This window comes from Panicum virgatum, chromosome 5K (assembly GCF_016808335.1).
Source record: "Panicum virgatum strain AP13 chromosome 5K, P.virgatum_v5, whole genome shotgun sequence".
NCBI classification, from domain to species: domain Eukaryota; kingdom Viridiplantae; phylum Streptophyta; class Magnoliopsida; order Poales; family Poaceae; genus Panicum; species Panicum virgatum.
Window position 1 is genome coordinate 54907163 of NC_053140.1, and position 15061 is coordinate 54922223.

The 15061-nt window shown below is 48.7% G+C and overlaps 2 protein-coding genes across 2 annotated transcripts; one reads left to right on the plus strand and one right to left on the minus strand.

Annotated features, from left to right (window-relative positions):
* Positions 1-1096: 1096 nt before the first annotated feature.
* On the plus strand, positions 1097-6097 carry LOC120710265 (formin-like protein 3). Its single transcript, XM_039995906.1, has 4 exons — positions 1097-1365; positions 2566-2660; positions 3774-4396; positions 5745-6097. The coding sequence occupies exons 1-4, from the start codon at positions 1097-1099 to the stop codon at positions 5793-5795; spliced, it is 1038 nt and encodes a 345-aa protein (XP_039851840.1). The 3' UTR covers positions 5796-6097.
* A 1510-nt stretch (positions 6098-7607) lies between these two features.
* Positions 7608-14380, minus strand: LOC120708688. Its single transcript, XM_039994066.1, has 3 exons — positions 13764-14380; positions 8056-8768; positions 7608-7798 (listed from the first exon to the last, which is right to left on the minus strand). The coding sequence occupies exons 1-3, from the start codon at positions 14247-14249 to the stop codon at positions 7738-7740; spliced, it is 1260 nt and encodes a 419-aa protein (XP_039850000.1). The 5' UTR covers positions 14250-14380; the 3' UTR covers positions 7608-7737.
* Positions 14381-15061: the final 681 nt, after the last annotated feature.

The window sequence follows — 15061 nt, forward strand, 5'->3', positions numbered from 1 at the left end:
AAGGGAGAGGAGAAGAGGAGAACTCGGAGAGGGGGAAGAAGAAGAGAGGAAGAAGGAGGAGAGGAGCGCCAGGAGGAGAAGGACGCCGCCGCTGCTGGAGCACGTCGCCAAGCCGGTGCGCACGATCGACTACACCGATGATCCTGCGCTGCCTGCACAGCGTCGAATCGCCACGGCCTCACCTCGCCTCTGCGTCGCCGTGTTCTTCCCCAATCCGAGAGGTAGGCCGCCATTCCGCCGCTCCTCGCCTTCCCCTTGTGTGCTGCCGGTGTGCCTCTGCCGCCGAGGAACCTCATAGCAAGCCCCCTAGGACCACCCACGCCCGTCTTGTGCAGGAGCCCGTCGACGCGCCGCCAAGGAACCACGCAGCCCGCCGCCTCCTTTACCCAGCGCCGCCGTGGCCACTTGGCCGCGCGGCCGCGCGCGGCCTCGGAAGGCCAAGGTGCCGCGCGTGTGTGTGCACCCCCACGAGCCTAGGGCAAGGCCGAGCCTTGTTCGTGCCTTCGCCCCTATTTAGAACTGGAGCCTGCCCAGCCCGCCTGGCCGCCGTTCCGCCGGCCTTGGCCATGCGCCACGCTTCGCCGTGGCTGCGCGCACATCGCACGACGTCGCCTCGCCCATCTAGACCCCGCGCGCTGGCCTTGCCCGCACGCGCGTCGCCCAAGCCGCCGTCGCCCTATCCCTCACCACCGCGTCGTGCCCTTTGGCATGCGCCCGCACGCGCGGCGCTGTTCCGCCACGCCACGGTCTTGCCATGGCCGCGTCGGACGCGCGCAGAAGACCTCCATGCCGCCCAGGCCACGCTGCCGCTGCCTTGCAGCGCCGAACCGCACCGCCGCCGCGCCCACGCCGGACAAGCCCCCGGCCGCGCACGCACCTCCGCCTCGGCCCTGGCCTCGCCACCACCACGCCGCATCACGACCATGCCAGGCACGCGCGTGTACCCAGTGCTGTGCCTTTGGCCGCCGCTTTTCCTTGGCCTCGTCACCACAAGCCCGTGCCCAGCCCTGCCTCCACCACTCACACGAGACGCCCTGGCCGTCTCGTCCTGCTCGCCGCCGCGCCGCGGACTCGGCTTCCCGAGCCCTGCGCGCGCATGCGCGACCCCAAGCCACCGCCGTGGGCCTTGCCCCGTGTGTTCGCGCGCACCCTGGACACCCGCACAAGCCAAGTTGACCGCAGCCTTCGGTTCGCCGTGCCCGTACAGGCCGTGCTCGAGCCGCAGCCGCCGCGCGGCTTTATCCTTGTGTCGGCGCCACTGCCAGACCTCGCCGAGCGCCGCCGGCCGTGCTGTGGTTTCCCGCGCACATGTAGAACGCTGCTCGTGCCTCGCCTTGATGACGCCACCCTCGCCACGACGTGCCCGTGTGCGGCCGAGCGCACCAACGTTCCGTGGCCGCGCCTCGTCCGTGCGCCACGCCTTGGACTGGAGCCACCTCACCGCCGCTGCCGACACCGTCGCCATCGTCGTCGACCTGCTTGCTCTGCTCCGCCTTGCTTCTGCCTCACCATTGCTCCCTTGCCTTGACTCACTGTCGCTCCACCTTCGTCGCACTGCCGCTCGCCGTCGTTCAGATCCGCCCTGCGCGCATGCCGTCCAAGCGTCGTCGTTGCCCCTGCCTTGGCCCGTCGGAGCCGCCCGCCGGCAAGAAGAAGCAAGAAGGAAGAGGAGGCGAGATAAGCTGAGAAGGTAGGAGAACACCGACCGGCGGACCCCACAAACCAGAGAGAGAAGAAGATGCAGCCACGCGGGACCAAGTCGTCAGCAGGGGAAGAAGAAAAGGAAAGGAGAGGAAATGAAGAAGGAAAAGGAGAAGATGGGCCGCCTTCACCCACCGGCCCAGAACGCCAAACGCCAATAAGCCCAAGTCGCCGAGCCGAGCCGAGTTCATGGGCCACAAGCGAGCCAGTCCGTAAGCCAGCCTATTAAGCCGCGACTCAACCAAGCCAGCCCACGAGCCACGCACCGAGCCGGCCTGCTCCATCGCGGACCGAGCCGCACTCCTAACCAAGCCAAGAAGTTGGGCCGAGCCGAGCCAACCCGTTCACCATCCGGCCCAATAACCCTATTTTCCTTTTCTTTTTCTTTTAACCCGGACCTGACGTGTGGGACCCAATCGTCAGTGATTTTGTTTCGTTGACACGTGGGCCCAGCTGACCCCGCTGACACGTGGACCCATTGACTTGGTCAATGTTGACCAGGTCAACGCTGATGTTATCACAGGCCATGATGACGTTAGCATTTGGCGGACCCCGTGCTGACATCATGCTGACGTCAGCAGGACACATGGCACTCCCTGGTGCTGCCACATGTCAGCCTGTGTGTTTTTGTCTTTCTGAAAACTTTTTATTAATTCCAGAAATTGTTTTAAGCTTCGAAAATTGATAATAAATCAACCGGAGCTCCGAAAATTATGAAACCAGTTTCATAATTCTTCTAAAATTATGATCTACGTGTTAGAGTAGGTTTTGTTGTGATTTGGATCTTATTTGGATAGTTTTGTGCATTCTTGCACTTTGGCCCCTATAGTAATTCGTAATTACGAATAGGTCCTGCTGTTAAAGAGAAGATCGACACCCCGACGCCCAGAAGACCCAGGAGGACGTCCCGGACTATGAGAAGACCACGAGGACCCCGGAAGACTACGAAGAGCTGTCAGGTTCACGCCCATCTACGACTTGAATTCCTATTAGACATTGCTTGCTAGAATTGCTATTGCTTTACTTGTGTGTGTGAGGTAAGCCTGCATGGCCTACTTGTTTACCGTATTCCTTGCATCCCTATACCTTGATTGATTATTGGATGCTTTGGCTACCATAAGAGTGAATGGGTATGGGAATCCATGATACGATAGTCTTGGCATGCGAGAGATCCACCATGTGAGGAGCCAGTGATAGGGCTTTTAGCGGGGGCAAGTGAATGGCCGGGGATGTGTGGCGGGCACATCCTAAGGAGCACCTGTGGTGGGTGCGGGATGAGGAGGGTTGTACCTGTGTGGTTGCCCAAGGAGAGGCGATACCTGTTATGGGTGCCTTTGGAGGACCTTTGCGGAGGACTGCACGCTTGTCCCGGCAATATAGTTCGAGATAGTGCCTCTGGTGACGGAACTATGTCAAACGTGCACACCACTTACCCCCGTATGGGCAGGGGTTCTAGCCATTTCTAACTGTGCGGTACCAGACTATGGCTGTGTTTAACGAGAGGGTAGGCCGAGCACGCCCATGGGAATTCGGGGTGCGTCGGGCCCGGTCGGGTGTTCCGAACCTAGTCTCCAGGAGAGGGTAGACCGCGCACGCCCAATTCGGGGTGCGGGGGCCTGGTCGGGTTCTCCGACCCCAGTCTCCGAGATTCTCGAAGCCAATGTCCAGGTTAGAGATCCACAGCCCCGGAACATTCGTAGCGGCGAATGTATCCCACCCCGGGAATGCAGGATGGTACTGTCATGGTTATGGAGTCATGGTTGTGGGCTGTGTCTCAGTTGGGTCGCTCCCGGCTTGCAGCCCGAATGGGTACATGTGTATAACCCCTGCAGGGTGAAAACTATACGTATAGCCGCGTACTTGGTCATGTACAACTCTTGATCTGGCTGCACTTTCATAGAGTAGTGAACTTTAGTATTTCTACCTCCCTCTAGTCCACTTCCCCCTGTGGAGTCAGATGAGGTGCAAGGAGAGGGAGTTTCCTGCACCGACCTGAAATGAGTGAGAGACATATTTTTGAATATATATATAGTAGGTCTATTAGATACCTGGGTACTGAATAAACTATTGAGTACCCGAGCCCGCCCACCGCGCTCGACCCCCGCACCCGACCCGAACGCTCGCGCCGTCCTCGACCCACGACCGAGCGAGCGGTTCCCCCACGACCGAGCAGTTCCCCCCTCCCCAGCTCGCAGATGCACAGCGCCGCCGGGTGTTTCCCTGTGCCCGCCCCGCCCTGCATCGCCGGCCAGCGCGATTCGCTGCGCCGTCGGCGTCCGTGCCGCCCGGCGAGCTGCCGCGCCTGCTCCCGCCGGCCCTAGCCGGCCATCCACCGTTGCCGCCTCCACCCGGGCGTTCGCCCAATGCAGCAGGGTGCCCCCAGGTCGTGAGCAGATCTCGACGGCGCTCCCTCCTCCCGTTCCCGACGCCGCCGCTCCTCCCGACGGCACACTCCCTCCTCCCGCCGTTGCCCCTCCCTCCCGATGGCGCTCCCCTCCTCCGGCAGAGCTCCCTCCTCCCAGTTCGCGATCCGTTTCGCGACACCGCTCCGCCGGAATCGGCGCTGCGTGCATCGAGCTTCCTCACCACGCTGCATCTCCGGTTGCTTGCACTGGACCCGCGGAAGCAACGCACGGATCTCGTCTACACGGACTCCACCTGCTGCCCCAGCCATGGGCAGTCTGGCACTCGTCAGGTAGATCCTGCCCCTGATGGTTCAGTTGTTTGCGCATATTTTTTATAGCTAGTCACCCAACTCCGCCTCGAGCCCTCGACTGCGGCGGCTAGGCGATTGTGGCGTCATTAGCACTGCCTCCGTTTTCTCCTGCCGGCACCGCCGTCAGGACAGCTAGATCCAGGTTAATTGCATCAGAACCCATTGTTCCAGACTTTGGAATTGAAGGAAGCATCGACCGAAGGTAATTGCAGAGAGGAATTCTTTGATCCTACGAGTGACAAATGGATTTCCAATCCTAATGTTTCTTTGTCGCTTGCAGTCAGAGACCCTCTCCGAAAATAGAAGGAGCTGATCTGTTGATTAGTTGTGAGCATAATCTCCCAATCTGAGCATCTAGTGTTGGATTTGCCGGTGGCCGTCATTATCGTACCCGTGTTCGATCTCGCCCGCGTCAGCGGACCACTCTTGGACACCTAGTTCCTCGTTTTTCTCCACTGCCGTGCTGACGATGCCACCTTGGCGCCTCATCCAACTGTGCGACTCTGTAGAGGCGCATCGAAGCAGCGACAGCGGTAAGGGAGAGGAGAGACATACTGGCTAGTGTATGTGCTTTAGACTTAAGGATCCACATCCATAAGGTATATCGTGGTTGAGCAGTAGGGGTTCTTGGTTTGGATTTATTAATTTTCATGTTGCGTTTTCCAGTAGATATTTCTGCTCATGCTTAGATATGAGTGAATTCATTTCTTTTTGTTTCTTCCGACTTCCGTGCTATGATACTATTCCTTCCCTGCTGCAAGGCTACAAATTACTTACTATAGGTGAAGAAAGTTTTGGGATGCAGGTGAAGGATTTGTGTGGTCGATTAGGGCTATGGTATTGCGGTGTTCATTCTGTTCTTGCAATTTATTATGCTATCGTGGAATTTAATTTCACATGGCAGAAACATGTCCCTGCATATGGGGTAATCATGTCCACTCGTTCAGCTCCTAATTTCCATTTGCGATCTTAAACTCTTTCTAAAAAATATATCCCTTCATTCTAAATTTGAGTTAGGTTCTTATTAATCTTTCTACTATATATGTTGCTTATGTTTCCCATGTGATCTATCCAGTAACATCGTTTTATCTGTCACTCTTAGTCCCATTGCATTCAGAAACAACAGTTTGGACTATTCGTTTTTGAGTGAACTTATACTCTGGAAATTAATTAGTTGTTTACTTTTAGTCCATGCCGGCACATTTACTTGTTGATACGTTTGTTCATATCTGCTGATATATTCTGTCATGAGACCATTACTGCTGCTATATCTGCAGAACTTTTTGAAGCATCAGCATTAATTATTGTCACATTCCTTTATTGTCAGGTACTTGGAACAGAATGGGCTGAATGCTTATTTGAACAAGTACATAATTGAGCTTGACCATCAGCAAGATCAAGAGGCAATAGTATTCGCTGCATCTTTGTACTTGTAACATGTCTTGATGGCGTCATGATTCCGTAAGAGCTCCAAAGAGCATAGAGAAATTAAATCTCTCTTAGTTATTTTGTTCCAAGTGTTCTTCGCCTGATGGAGATGTCTGGTGGAAACACGGAACAATGATATGGCAGGCAAAATTTTGTTAGTGTTGTGTTAACCATGTAGGGCATGTTTGGAATACAATATGTAAGAATTTGCAGGAACCTTTACAGCTGTACCAGAAATTCTGAAGAACCACAGGAATCGATGTGGCTTGTACAAGTAAATTATTTAGGAATATTCCATGTGATCCTATATGCTGCTCTTTGTCTCTGTATTATTGTCTCTGCAATCGACTATATCAATTAATAAGAAGGATAGATACTAGCTAGTACTAGAGATAGCTGACCATTGGATGGAAGGAAACAAATGCATGTTCCACAGCAAGGAGTCATCGCGGTTGAAATTAAAAGCAACTTGCTGCCGGTCAAATTATTGCCAGCCCCCTGTTAGTTAATAATAAGCGAGCGAACGATCTAGCTAACCTCCAAAATTTGTCCAGTACTATGGCCTCCATTTCTAGCTGCAAATAAATCGATCAAATTGGAGCAGCCATCATCTCATATTCCCATCGATCAAGCAGATAGAGCTGCTTGTTAATTGACATGATGGCACCGGCGGCGATCAGTAGCTCATCCAGCAGGAAGCAGCAGGACATCACCTCGCTGCTGCTGCTACTGTGGTTGGGCGTCGTTGTTGTTCAGCCGGCGGCGGCGTGCGGCGGGCACCCGTGCACGATCGCAGGTTCCGGCGTCGGGAATGGGAGGATGGAGCGTCGTTGTCCGGGATACTGATGAAGAAGGCAGCCTTGTTCACGAGGCCGAAGAACGCCTTCAGCCTCCTGACCTCAGCTTCACAGATGAAGGTCACCTTGGTCACCACATCCTCTAGCAGGAGGTTGGCAAAGAGTGTGTAGTCGGTGATCTGCAGGCCGGGGTTGGCGCTGATGTACGTGCTGAACGCCACGGCGGTTGTGTCGGTGTTGACCTGGATTTGCAGCAGGCCCTGCGGGAACACGATGAGCTCGTCCTTCCTCCTCACCGTCTTGGTGTAGGCGTTGGCGTTGTCCGGGATGAGGACGCTGTTGTGGAGCTAGAAGCCGGCGAACTTGACCATCATGTGCGATAGCGTGGCGTCGCCCGCGAAGAGGACGCCGCTGCAGACGCAGAAGCCAGCGAGCTCCCCGTCCGTCGCGTCCAATGGCAGCGCCGTCGGCCCGAGGAGCGAGGATGAGTTTCTCTGCAACTGACCGAGATGTGCGCTTGAGGGACGGAGGAAAACCGCTATGGGAAAAAACCAACGTGAGGGGAAAAAAACCAGGCGCACGCCTAGCGCCAGCACGATGCGTGGGCTCGGGGTGGGTCGTCTCGGGTATGGAATAAATATTTCATACCCAGGGTAGAGATTAGCCCTGTCATATATATATATAAGCCTATCCTTTGGTTATTTTTTATACCTTTACATCCACTTAAAGCTTGCATACGGATGGTGACGTGAACCTATCCCGTCCTTGGGGATAGTTTGGCAAGATGCAGGATCCGAGCAGAAATTCAACGCCAACAACGGTGGATGGTACGACTGAAGCTTAGAAGCCCGTGCTACGCTCAAGTGCTGCCTGTGGAGATGAAGTTCGAGTTGAAGGATGGCCTGAAGACCAGCTACCGCTACCGTTTTTTGTTTGTTCCAGTTTAGCCTAATGTGCTTGTAATAAAAAGATTTGTAATGCAAATCCTCTGGATTTTGTAATAATTAAACCCATGTTTGAATCATTTAAGTGAGTATGACCAGATTTACTGTCTAAAATGAGTTCTGTATGTGATGGCTACTGATCCAGTAACTATCACGACGATACAGGGATTCGGGTTCTCCGTTCGGAAACCCGGGTCGTTTCATCTTGGGTCCTGAAAAAATAAAACGTATCTATAGTCAGCAAAACTCAACATTATCCTAACCAGAGTACGAATGCTTTTGCAGGAAGTCAGTTAATACAGCTCTTACAGAAATGAGTAAATGGTAACTCAATCAGTAAGCATCCAAATACAAAAGGAGACTTCCAAGATATACAGTTGACAATAATGAGAAAACGCAAATATTGAGGTATTACACCTTCTTACACAATTATATGTTGTCATAAAAAAAAAGGTGTACAAACCAGTACCTCTGAAGAGAGCTGGAGCCTTCAGGCTGATCTTCATCCTCCTCTTCCTCCACTTCATCTTCGTCACTGTCAATTTCCAGAAGACCCAATCTGCACTGGCTCAACACCCTTCTCATCAGGAACACATTCAAGTAGTACTTTATCAAATCTATCCTGGGCTTTGAAGCAAATTTTTTTGACGCAACTGCCCAATATGTCTTTTGGTCCATAACAGGAACCAATAGTTCAAGTGTGTTTAACTTTAGTTGCTCATCATGACTCCAAAACTTAGAAACCTGTTCCCCCATTGAATCAAACTGCCATATTGTGAAAGCTTGACCAAGTTCAGATCGCAGCCGATCTCTTGCTTCATTTATGTGGTGCTGTCTGCAGAAGAAGGATCCTGGGAAAGAGCAACTACATGATTCTGGTCTTCCCCGCCCAACAGCTACAATATCGGTTTTGTTAACATCACCTCCAGGAGGCCAAATTGTAGTTCCTAACATCTTTGATGTCTCTGGGTCACTCCTGTAACATGAAAGCTCTTTCCCTGAAGGTTGCCCGGTCCATTCAGGTATCTCTGCCTGAAAGTGCTCACCTACTCCAATCTTTTTCCGTTGTGTGAGGAGCAATGATGCCATGAGTTTCATTCTCTTAGCTAGTCTCTCCGATTTCCTTGTTGGCATGTTAAAGCACCCTTTCTTTTTATGTTTGTCCCAGTGGAGCTTCCTTTTCTACAAAATGAAAATTGCAGCAAGGTCTAAAATGGTAAGAAAAGGCAACTGCATTAGACATCTAGGTGCAAAATGTAATCTGACTTGAAAACATATGCGAGCACAATCTTGTAACAAAACTGACAATAAAGGGACCTGATCAAATTTTGAGGCATTCTAAGCATGGGGGTTTTCCAAAACACAGACTGAAGAAAACTTGAGTGCATAAGAGATACATGCTTGCCAAGTATATAAAAGCAGCAAGCTCCCTGGATTTATTGTTCAAACAAGAACGGAAGAACTTTACCAGGGGTCTCACAATTTCATAATCCTTTCCAAAGAAGCAATGAATAGTATCATTATGACTAAGGAGCATCCATTTTTACTCTTTGGTACAAATCCATTTTTACTGCTGCAATGTATATGCCTAGCATTATAGCATTCTGGTCCTTTGGAAGTCCAAATCAGGCAAAGTTGCACCAATCTCCAGTAATCATCGCATACTAATTCCTAGCAAGGCCGATGATTTTGCTTTCTAAAAAATAACCAAATACTAGGTTCCCATTGTTTTAGTACCAGTTATCAGAAAGCAATTTATCCCTATAGTTTAAGGATATTGTAACTACTTGGATTGAAAGGACAAATCATGCAAATTTGCACAGTTCTCCAGTAACTTTCGCATATAACAAATACTCCTAGCAAGAATGATGGTTTTGCTTTCTCAAATAACCACTAGGTTCCTGTTGATATAATGCCAGCAAAGCTATTCCATAACAAGGGAAATACTCCACATAGAACCCATTTGTGCAACTCTGTTACAACCTTTGCTTCATAAATGAGCTACCACCATAGTGATTTAACTGTTTGATCTCATGGTTTAAAGGATCTGCACAAATAGGTCGTATGCATATCAATAACAAATAATCATTTTAGTACCGCTGCTCCCAGTTATGCAAACCACATAAAAGTTAGCAAAACATTCTAAATCCTCAAAAAAAAAAATCAACTTCTATAAAGTACCTGTCAAATATATTTCTCTCCACCTACTTCTAGAGGCAGTTCTCTTCTCTCCACATACTTCCGGAGGCAGTGCTCAGAGGCCAATAAGGGCCATGACCACACAAACAGTTTGCATGCAGCCCTATTATGTATTGGAATATATACAAGACTAGCACACTAGATACAACATAATATTGATCCATGTGAATGGATTTTGGATCTACAACTGCCTTTTACCTACCACATAATATTGATCCATGTGAATGGATTTTGGATCTACAACTGCCTTTTACCTACCACAAGTTTGTAGGCTGTTACTCACTGTAACCTGAAATCAGGTATCAACCACAGGCTCAGGGCATTAGGACGGAAATTTTTGCTTATTCCCAACATAAGCCTGCCATACTATTAACACTTGTCCTAGTTCTCTCTCACAACGACCCCTCTGCAACCTCCAAGTTTCTCCCAGCGTTGCCCTTTCAGTTTTCACCATTTTTGTTCTGAGTAACTGACAGGGGCATAAGCACCAGACATGATCATATGTCAAGGCAAGACTATCCAGAAACAGTATTGGTTGGTAACTGATCGTATTTAATACTGTTCTTATTTCAATAAACAAAATACGGCCTTCATTTACATAAATGGATTCACAACAGCATTTAAAGTTTCAGGATACATGCCTTCTAGAAAGCCTACCCTTGGGGAATGGAAAGCTTAAAATTCTATTTAGTTCAGATGTAATAAATTAGCTGGACATGCATTTAAACATGTTTCTCTTTTGTAAGTTAACACATGCCTCCCCCTAAGACCAGGGGCGAAGCCATGTACCGTGTGGGTATGGTGCAAATGCACCCAGTCCAAAAACACTTTTACTTGCTAGCAGTCCATTTTTCACCCTTCATGCCCCCAACCCCCCCCCCCCCCCCCCCCCCCCCCACCCCCGCGGCTCAAAGTTCTGCACCCAGCACCCACCTCCCCTGCGCACGGGCCAACAAGACTCTTATTATCGGAGGAATTAGGAAAGGCCAACAGGCAAGACTATTCGAGTGAAATGCCCTGAAGCAAAAATGCTAGATGCTAGATGCACCCTATATGATGGCCAAAGCACCTATCAATATCCTTATGAGGATAGCATGGATCATGGAGGCCATTCATTCTTTCGATTTGATTTTGTTGTATATCAATTAATTCCATTTGAACAATTAAAATAATTCCCTACTCTAGTTTTCCAATTTGATTTTGTTATAGGCTGCAGAGAGACTTATGATTTCAAATTGGTAGAACATGATAACATATGAGAAATCTGAGCATAGGTTCTCTGTGGTGGAACCTGTCCGCCCATGTTCCAGTCCTCGACTTGGCACGGGTGCTCACATTTTCCTTCATCAATTTCAATATCTGCTCACATTTACCAAACAAGAGAAAAAAAAAAGATAAACATTTACCAAAAAAATTGATGACAACTAAATTTCTTGTACCCTCCCTTGGTAGGTTTAAGTTATCTTTTTAATCTAGGTTCTGGAATTGCTAGTGTATGTGCATATTTTCTTTGTTTTAAAGGAATCAAAGATGTGGTTATGTTTTCTTTGGCAAATTAGTTATTTTATGTTTACTATTTTTTTTATGAAAATATTATGTTTATACTTGTGTGTCTCATGCTGCCATGTGCTGTTTAGTTTCATGTATTGAGGCACATGAGGAGCAAAAATACATTCCGTGTGACAGTAGCATCAATATCAGACTCTATCCATATCCATCCTCTATTTTGTGCATATAAATTTTTGTTGCTCCTTATAGACATATATCAGTTTTTCTCATTTAGAAATTGTATGCATAGTGGTGCACCCCCTACCTTTGGCTCCAGCTTCGCCCCTGCCTAAGACTTGCAGCCTTCTTGTCAATCACCCCAATTTCTCTATTTTTAGTATAAAGGGCATAGCAGGAAAAAAAAGAGAGAAGACATTCTCTGTCCATCCCAACAAAGAACGCAATTCTGGCTATGAATCGGGATAACCTAATGTCCAGGTGCATAGCCAGAATTGCGTTCTTTGTTGGGACAGAGGGAGAAGATGGCAAAAGAAAAGAAAAACTCGACCTTGGGAGGAATGACCTTCCCCCAAGGCATTGCACGTAGGAGAAGACCCACTACAAGGGCTGAGAAAGGTCAGGAAGGATGGCATCCCAGGACGCAATCACATATAACTATGAAAGCTGTTACACAAAGAGGGTCCTTTTTCTATGTGAAATGCAGGGTTCGATATAGGGGAAGGTAGCCTCCCAACAGGAGGGGTCTACTAAGTTTAATATATTGTCTATGGATCTACCACCGCGCTTCTTGCAAGTTTGCCTTGGCATCATCGTAATGAATCTCTTCAAATTTTAGTTTTAAAAAATATTTTTTATGCTAACATATCATCAATAGATTTAATAATCAACAAATGTGTTCAACTAAGAAACATTAATATGCTGTCTATGACCAAGGGAACACTGAGTCATGATGCTGAATGTTATCAGTTATTATACTTGTAAGCCAAAAATGATGAATCTATTGGGTATCTTCAAAAACACTGTGCATGTGTATGTATCCACCAGGAATTACAGAAAAACAAAACAAAAGCCTTTTTTTCCCAAGTAGTTTGGGACGGGCCAGAGATCAAACAAGAAAGAGCATAAATAAGAAGTAGCAGTAACAGTAATAAAACAAAAGTCATGGTTCGGACACGTTGATCACTGATTTCCACACGGCCCTATCCGAAAATAGTTCATTAGTTATATTCCATTCTCTCATGACCTTTTTCATTGCTCCATCTGTTCCAAATTATAGTTCACTTTAGTTTTGTCCTAAGTCAAAATTCTCTAACTTTGACCGAGTTTATAAAAAAACAACAATATCTACAACATCAAATTAGTTTCATTGAATTGAATCTACTGTGAAATATGTCTTCATATTGCACTTATTCGGTATTGTAGATGTTATTATATTATATACACTTTTCTATAAAATAATCAAAGTTAGACAAGTTTGACTCAAGACAAAGCTAAAATGAACAATAATTCGGAATGGAGGGAGTACCTCTTCCCATGTCAAATTTTGGTCTACCCTGCCTCTTTTTACATTATCAACACGCCTTAGGATGCCCTGTGCACTAGCGCCTATGGAAAAAAGCTGCATGTAATCCCTCCGTCCACAGAAGAATGCAATTCTCGCTTTTCGATAAGTCAAACAAGTTCAACTTTGACTGAAGTTATATAAAAAAATAATAACATTCATGATACAAAATAAGTTCCATTAGATTAGCTATAGAATATATTTTCATAACAAATTTATTTGGAGACATAAGCGCTAATACTATTTACTATAAATTTGGTCAAACTTAAACTAGTTTGATCCGCATGGATCCCATAATTGCATCCTTTTGTGGATGGAGGAAGTAATATTTTCCAGCTAGTGTGCAGTGCCACTGCCATGTAATATGGCCATTGTTTGGCCCAGCTTATTCCCTTGCTTCTCCACAGATTATGCAGAAGTTGTGTCAAAGGCTAAGCAGCAGTTTATCAATAAGCAGAACTAAGATAGCAGAACAAGCAAAATCTGCTTAACACAAGCTTCTCCAATAAGCGGATTTAGCAAAATCATAAGCTGTGCCTAAAACAGGGCAGGTCACACGGTGACACCACAGCCCCCTGGCTCAGATATTGTGACATCCTACTCAGGGTTCGCCATATCCCAGCCTGGAACCTTCTATAGCCCAGCTCCAGCAGCTTCACTGGTTGACAAAAGGCAAAAGGACATGATACTTATGCAGTGACAGTGATCCTACCAACGTGCGACACTTGTCACTACCATTCTCCGAGCTGCATCCTCTATTTCCCGAATGCAAAATCAAATGGTACGGCAGATGCAGTCCCACATCCCGCCGAGAGCAAGCAACAGGCCACCGAAAACCACGTTTCCAAATAATTTTAGCAACAGATCACAATTCGATAAAACGAGAGTTTTGCGCCGTAAGAACTCACCTTGGAGAAGCTGGGGAGCTCTTCTGCGTCCGCCACGTCCTCCAATCTGAGGTAGCGTGCACGCCGCAAAGCCAGCACGTGCCGCTTCCTCGCCCTGTGCTCCGACGGCGCCGGCAGCGGGGCCACAGGATCCGCTGCGAGCTCCCGCATCCACCGCACCAGCACCCCCAGATCCCCAACCGCGCCGCTGCCTTTGCCGCCTCCCGGGCCGCGCAGCAGGCTCCCCCCGCCGACTAGCACTTCGAACAGCTGCCGCGGCTGATCGCCGCCATGCGCCTGTGCCAGGGGCGGGGCGAGAGCAGCCGAGGGAGAGGAGGAGGACGGGGCGCCGCCGCCGGCGAGCCGTGGCTGCTCACCGCAGTGTCCGCCGCCTAGGGTGCCGAAGGCGTCGTCGCGGAGCTGGTGCTGGTACATCCCCACCATCGAGGTGAGGACCCCGCCGTCGCCGGACGCGCCCGCGGCCGCGCGGCCGGTTGCTGATGCCATCGTGGTGGGGTCGCCGGCCGAGCGCTGCTCGCTGCTCCCGCCTCCGCGCTTGATAGCTGTAAATTGTAAATTTCGGGACCGAATGTTCTGGGTTAGCGATGGGATTCGTCGAGCGGTGGAGGTAAGCTTGATGGGCCCACCTGTCAGTTAGCGGAACCGTTAGCTCACACGAAATGATTTGGATTTAGCAAGACTGTTCTTAGATTTCGAAGAAGAAAAAAAAACTGTACCATACATACGCCAAACCGCTGAATCCGCTTACGTTTTGCCCTGTTTTAGGCACAGCTTATGATTTTGCTATGATTTTGCAAAATCTGCTTAACACAAGCTTCTCCGATAAGCGGATTTAGCCAAATCATAAGCAGTGCCTAAATCGGGGATCTGTCTTCGCGTCGGCATTTGCAACAGAAGCAAGCAGGCGAGTACCAGGCGAGTGACTAGGGTGTGTTTAGTTGGTGAAAAAATTTGGATTTTTGTATTGTATCACATTTCATTGTTATTTGACAAACAATGTCTAATTATGGACTAATTAGATTTAAAAGATTCATCTCGTACTAATCAACTAGACTGTGTAATTATTTATTTTTTTCAACAGCACTTTATACTCTATACATGTGTCCAAAGATTTGACGTGACAGATGTAGGAAATTTTTTGGGAACTAAACAGAGCGGTATACTTGAGTTGAAGCAACGGACTAACGGTGCGACCAGCTGCTCCCACCCATCAATGCTCACTCGGTACTAGACCTGAATGTTCCAATATATTAATGGCTTAAAACCCAAATAATTCTTCTTCCATGTCTTATAATCAG

Excerpts from the sequence above, each read along its gene's own strand:
- LOC120710265 (XM_039995906.1), top strand. The coding sequence starts at position 1,097 with ATGCGCGACCCCAAGCCACCGCCGTGGGCCTTGCCCCGTGTGTTCGCG. Across the intron at positions 1,366-2,565 it reads ACCCTCGCCACGACGTGCCC|AGAAGATCGACACCCCGACG; the intron begins GTGTGCGGCCGA and ends CTGCTGTTAAAG. Across the intron at positions 2,661-3,773 it reads AGACTACGAAGAGCTGTCAG|TACCCGAGCCCGCCCACCGC; the intron begins GTTCACGCCCAT and ends TAAACTATTGAG.
- LOC120708688 (XM_039994066.1), bottom strand. The coding sequence starts at position 14,249 with ATGGCATCAGCAACCGGCCGCGCGGCCGCGGGCGCGTCCGGCGACGGC. Across the intron at positions 8,769-13,763 it reads AGCTCCCCAGCTTCTCCAAG|AAAAGGAAGCTCCACTGGGA; the intron begins GTGAGTTCTTAC and ends TTCATTTTGTAG. Across the intron at positions 7,799-8,055 it reads GGCTCCAGCTCTCTTCAGAG|GACCCAAGATGAAACGACCC; the intron begins GTACTGGTTTGT and ends TTATTTTTTCAG.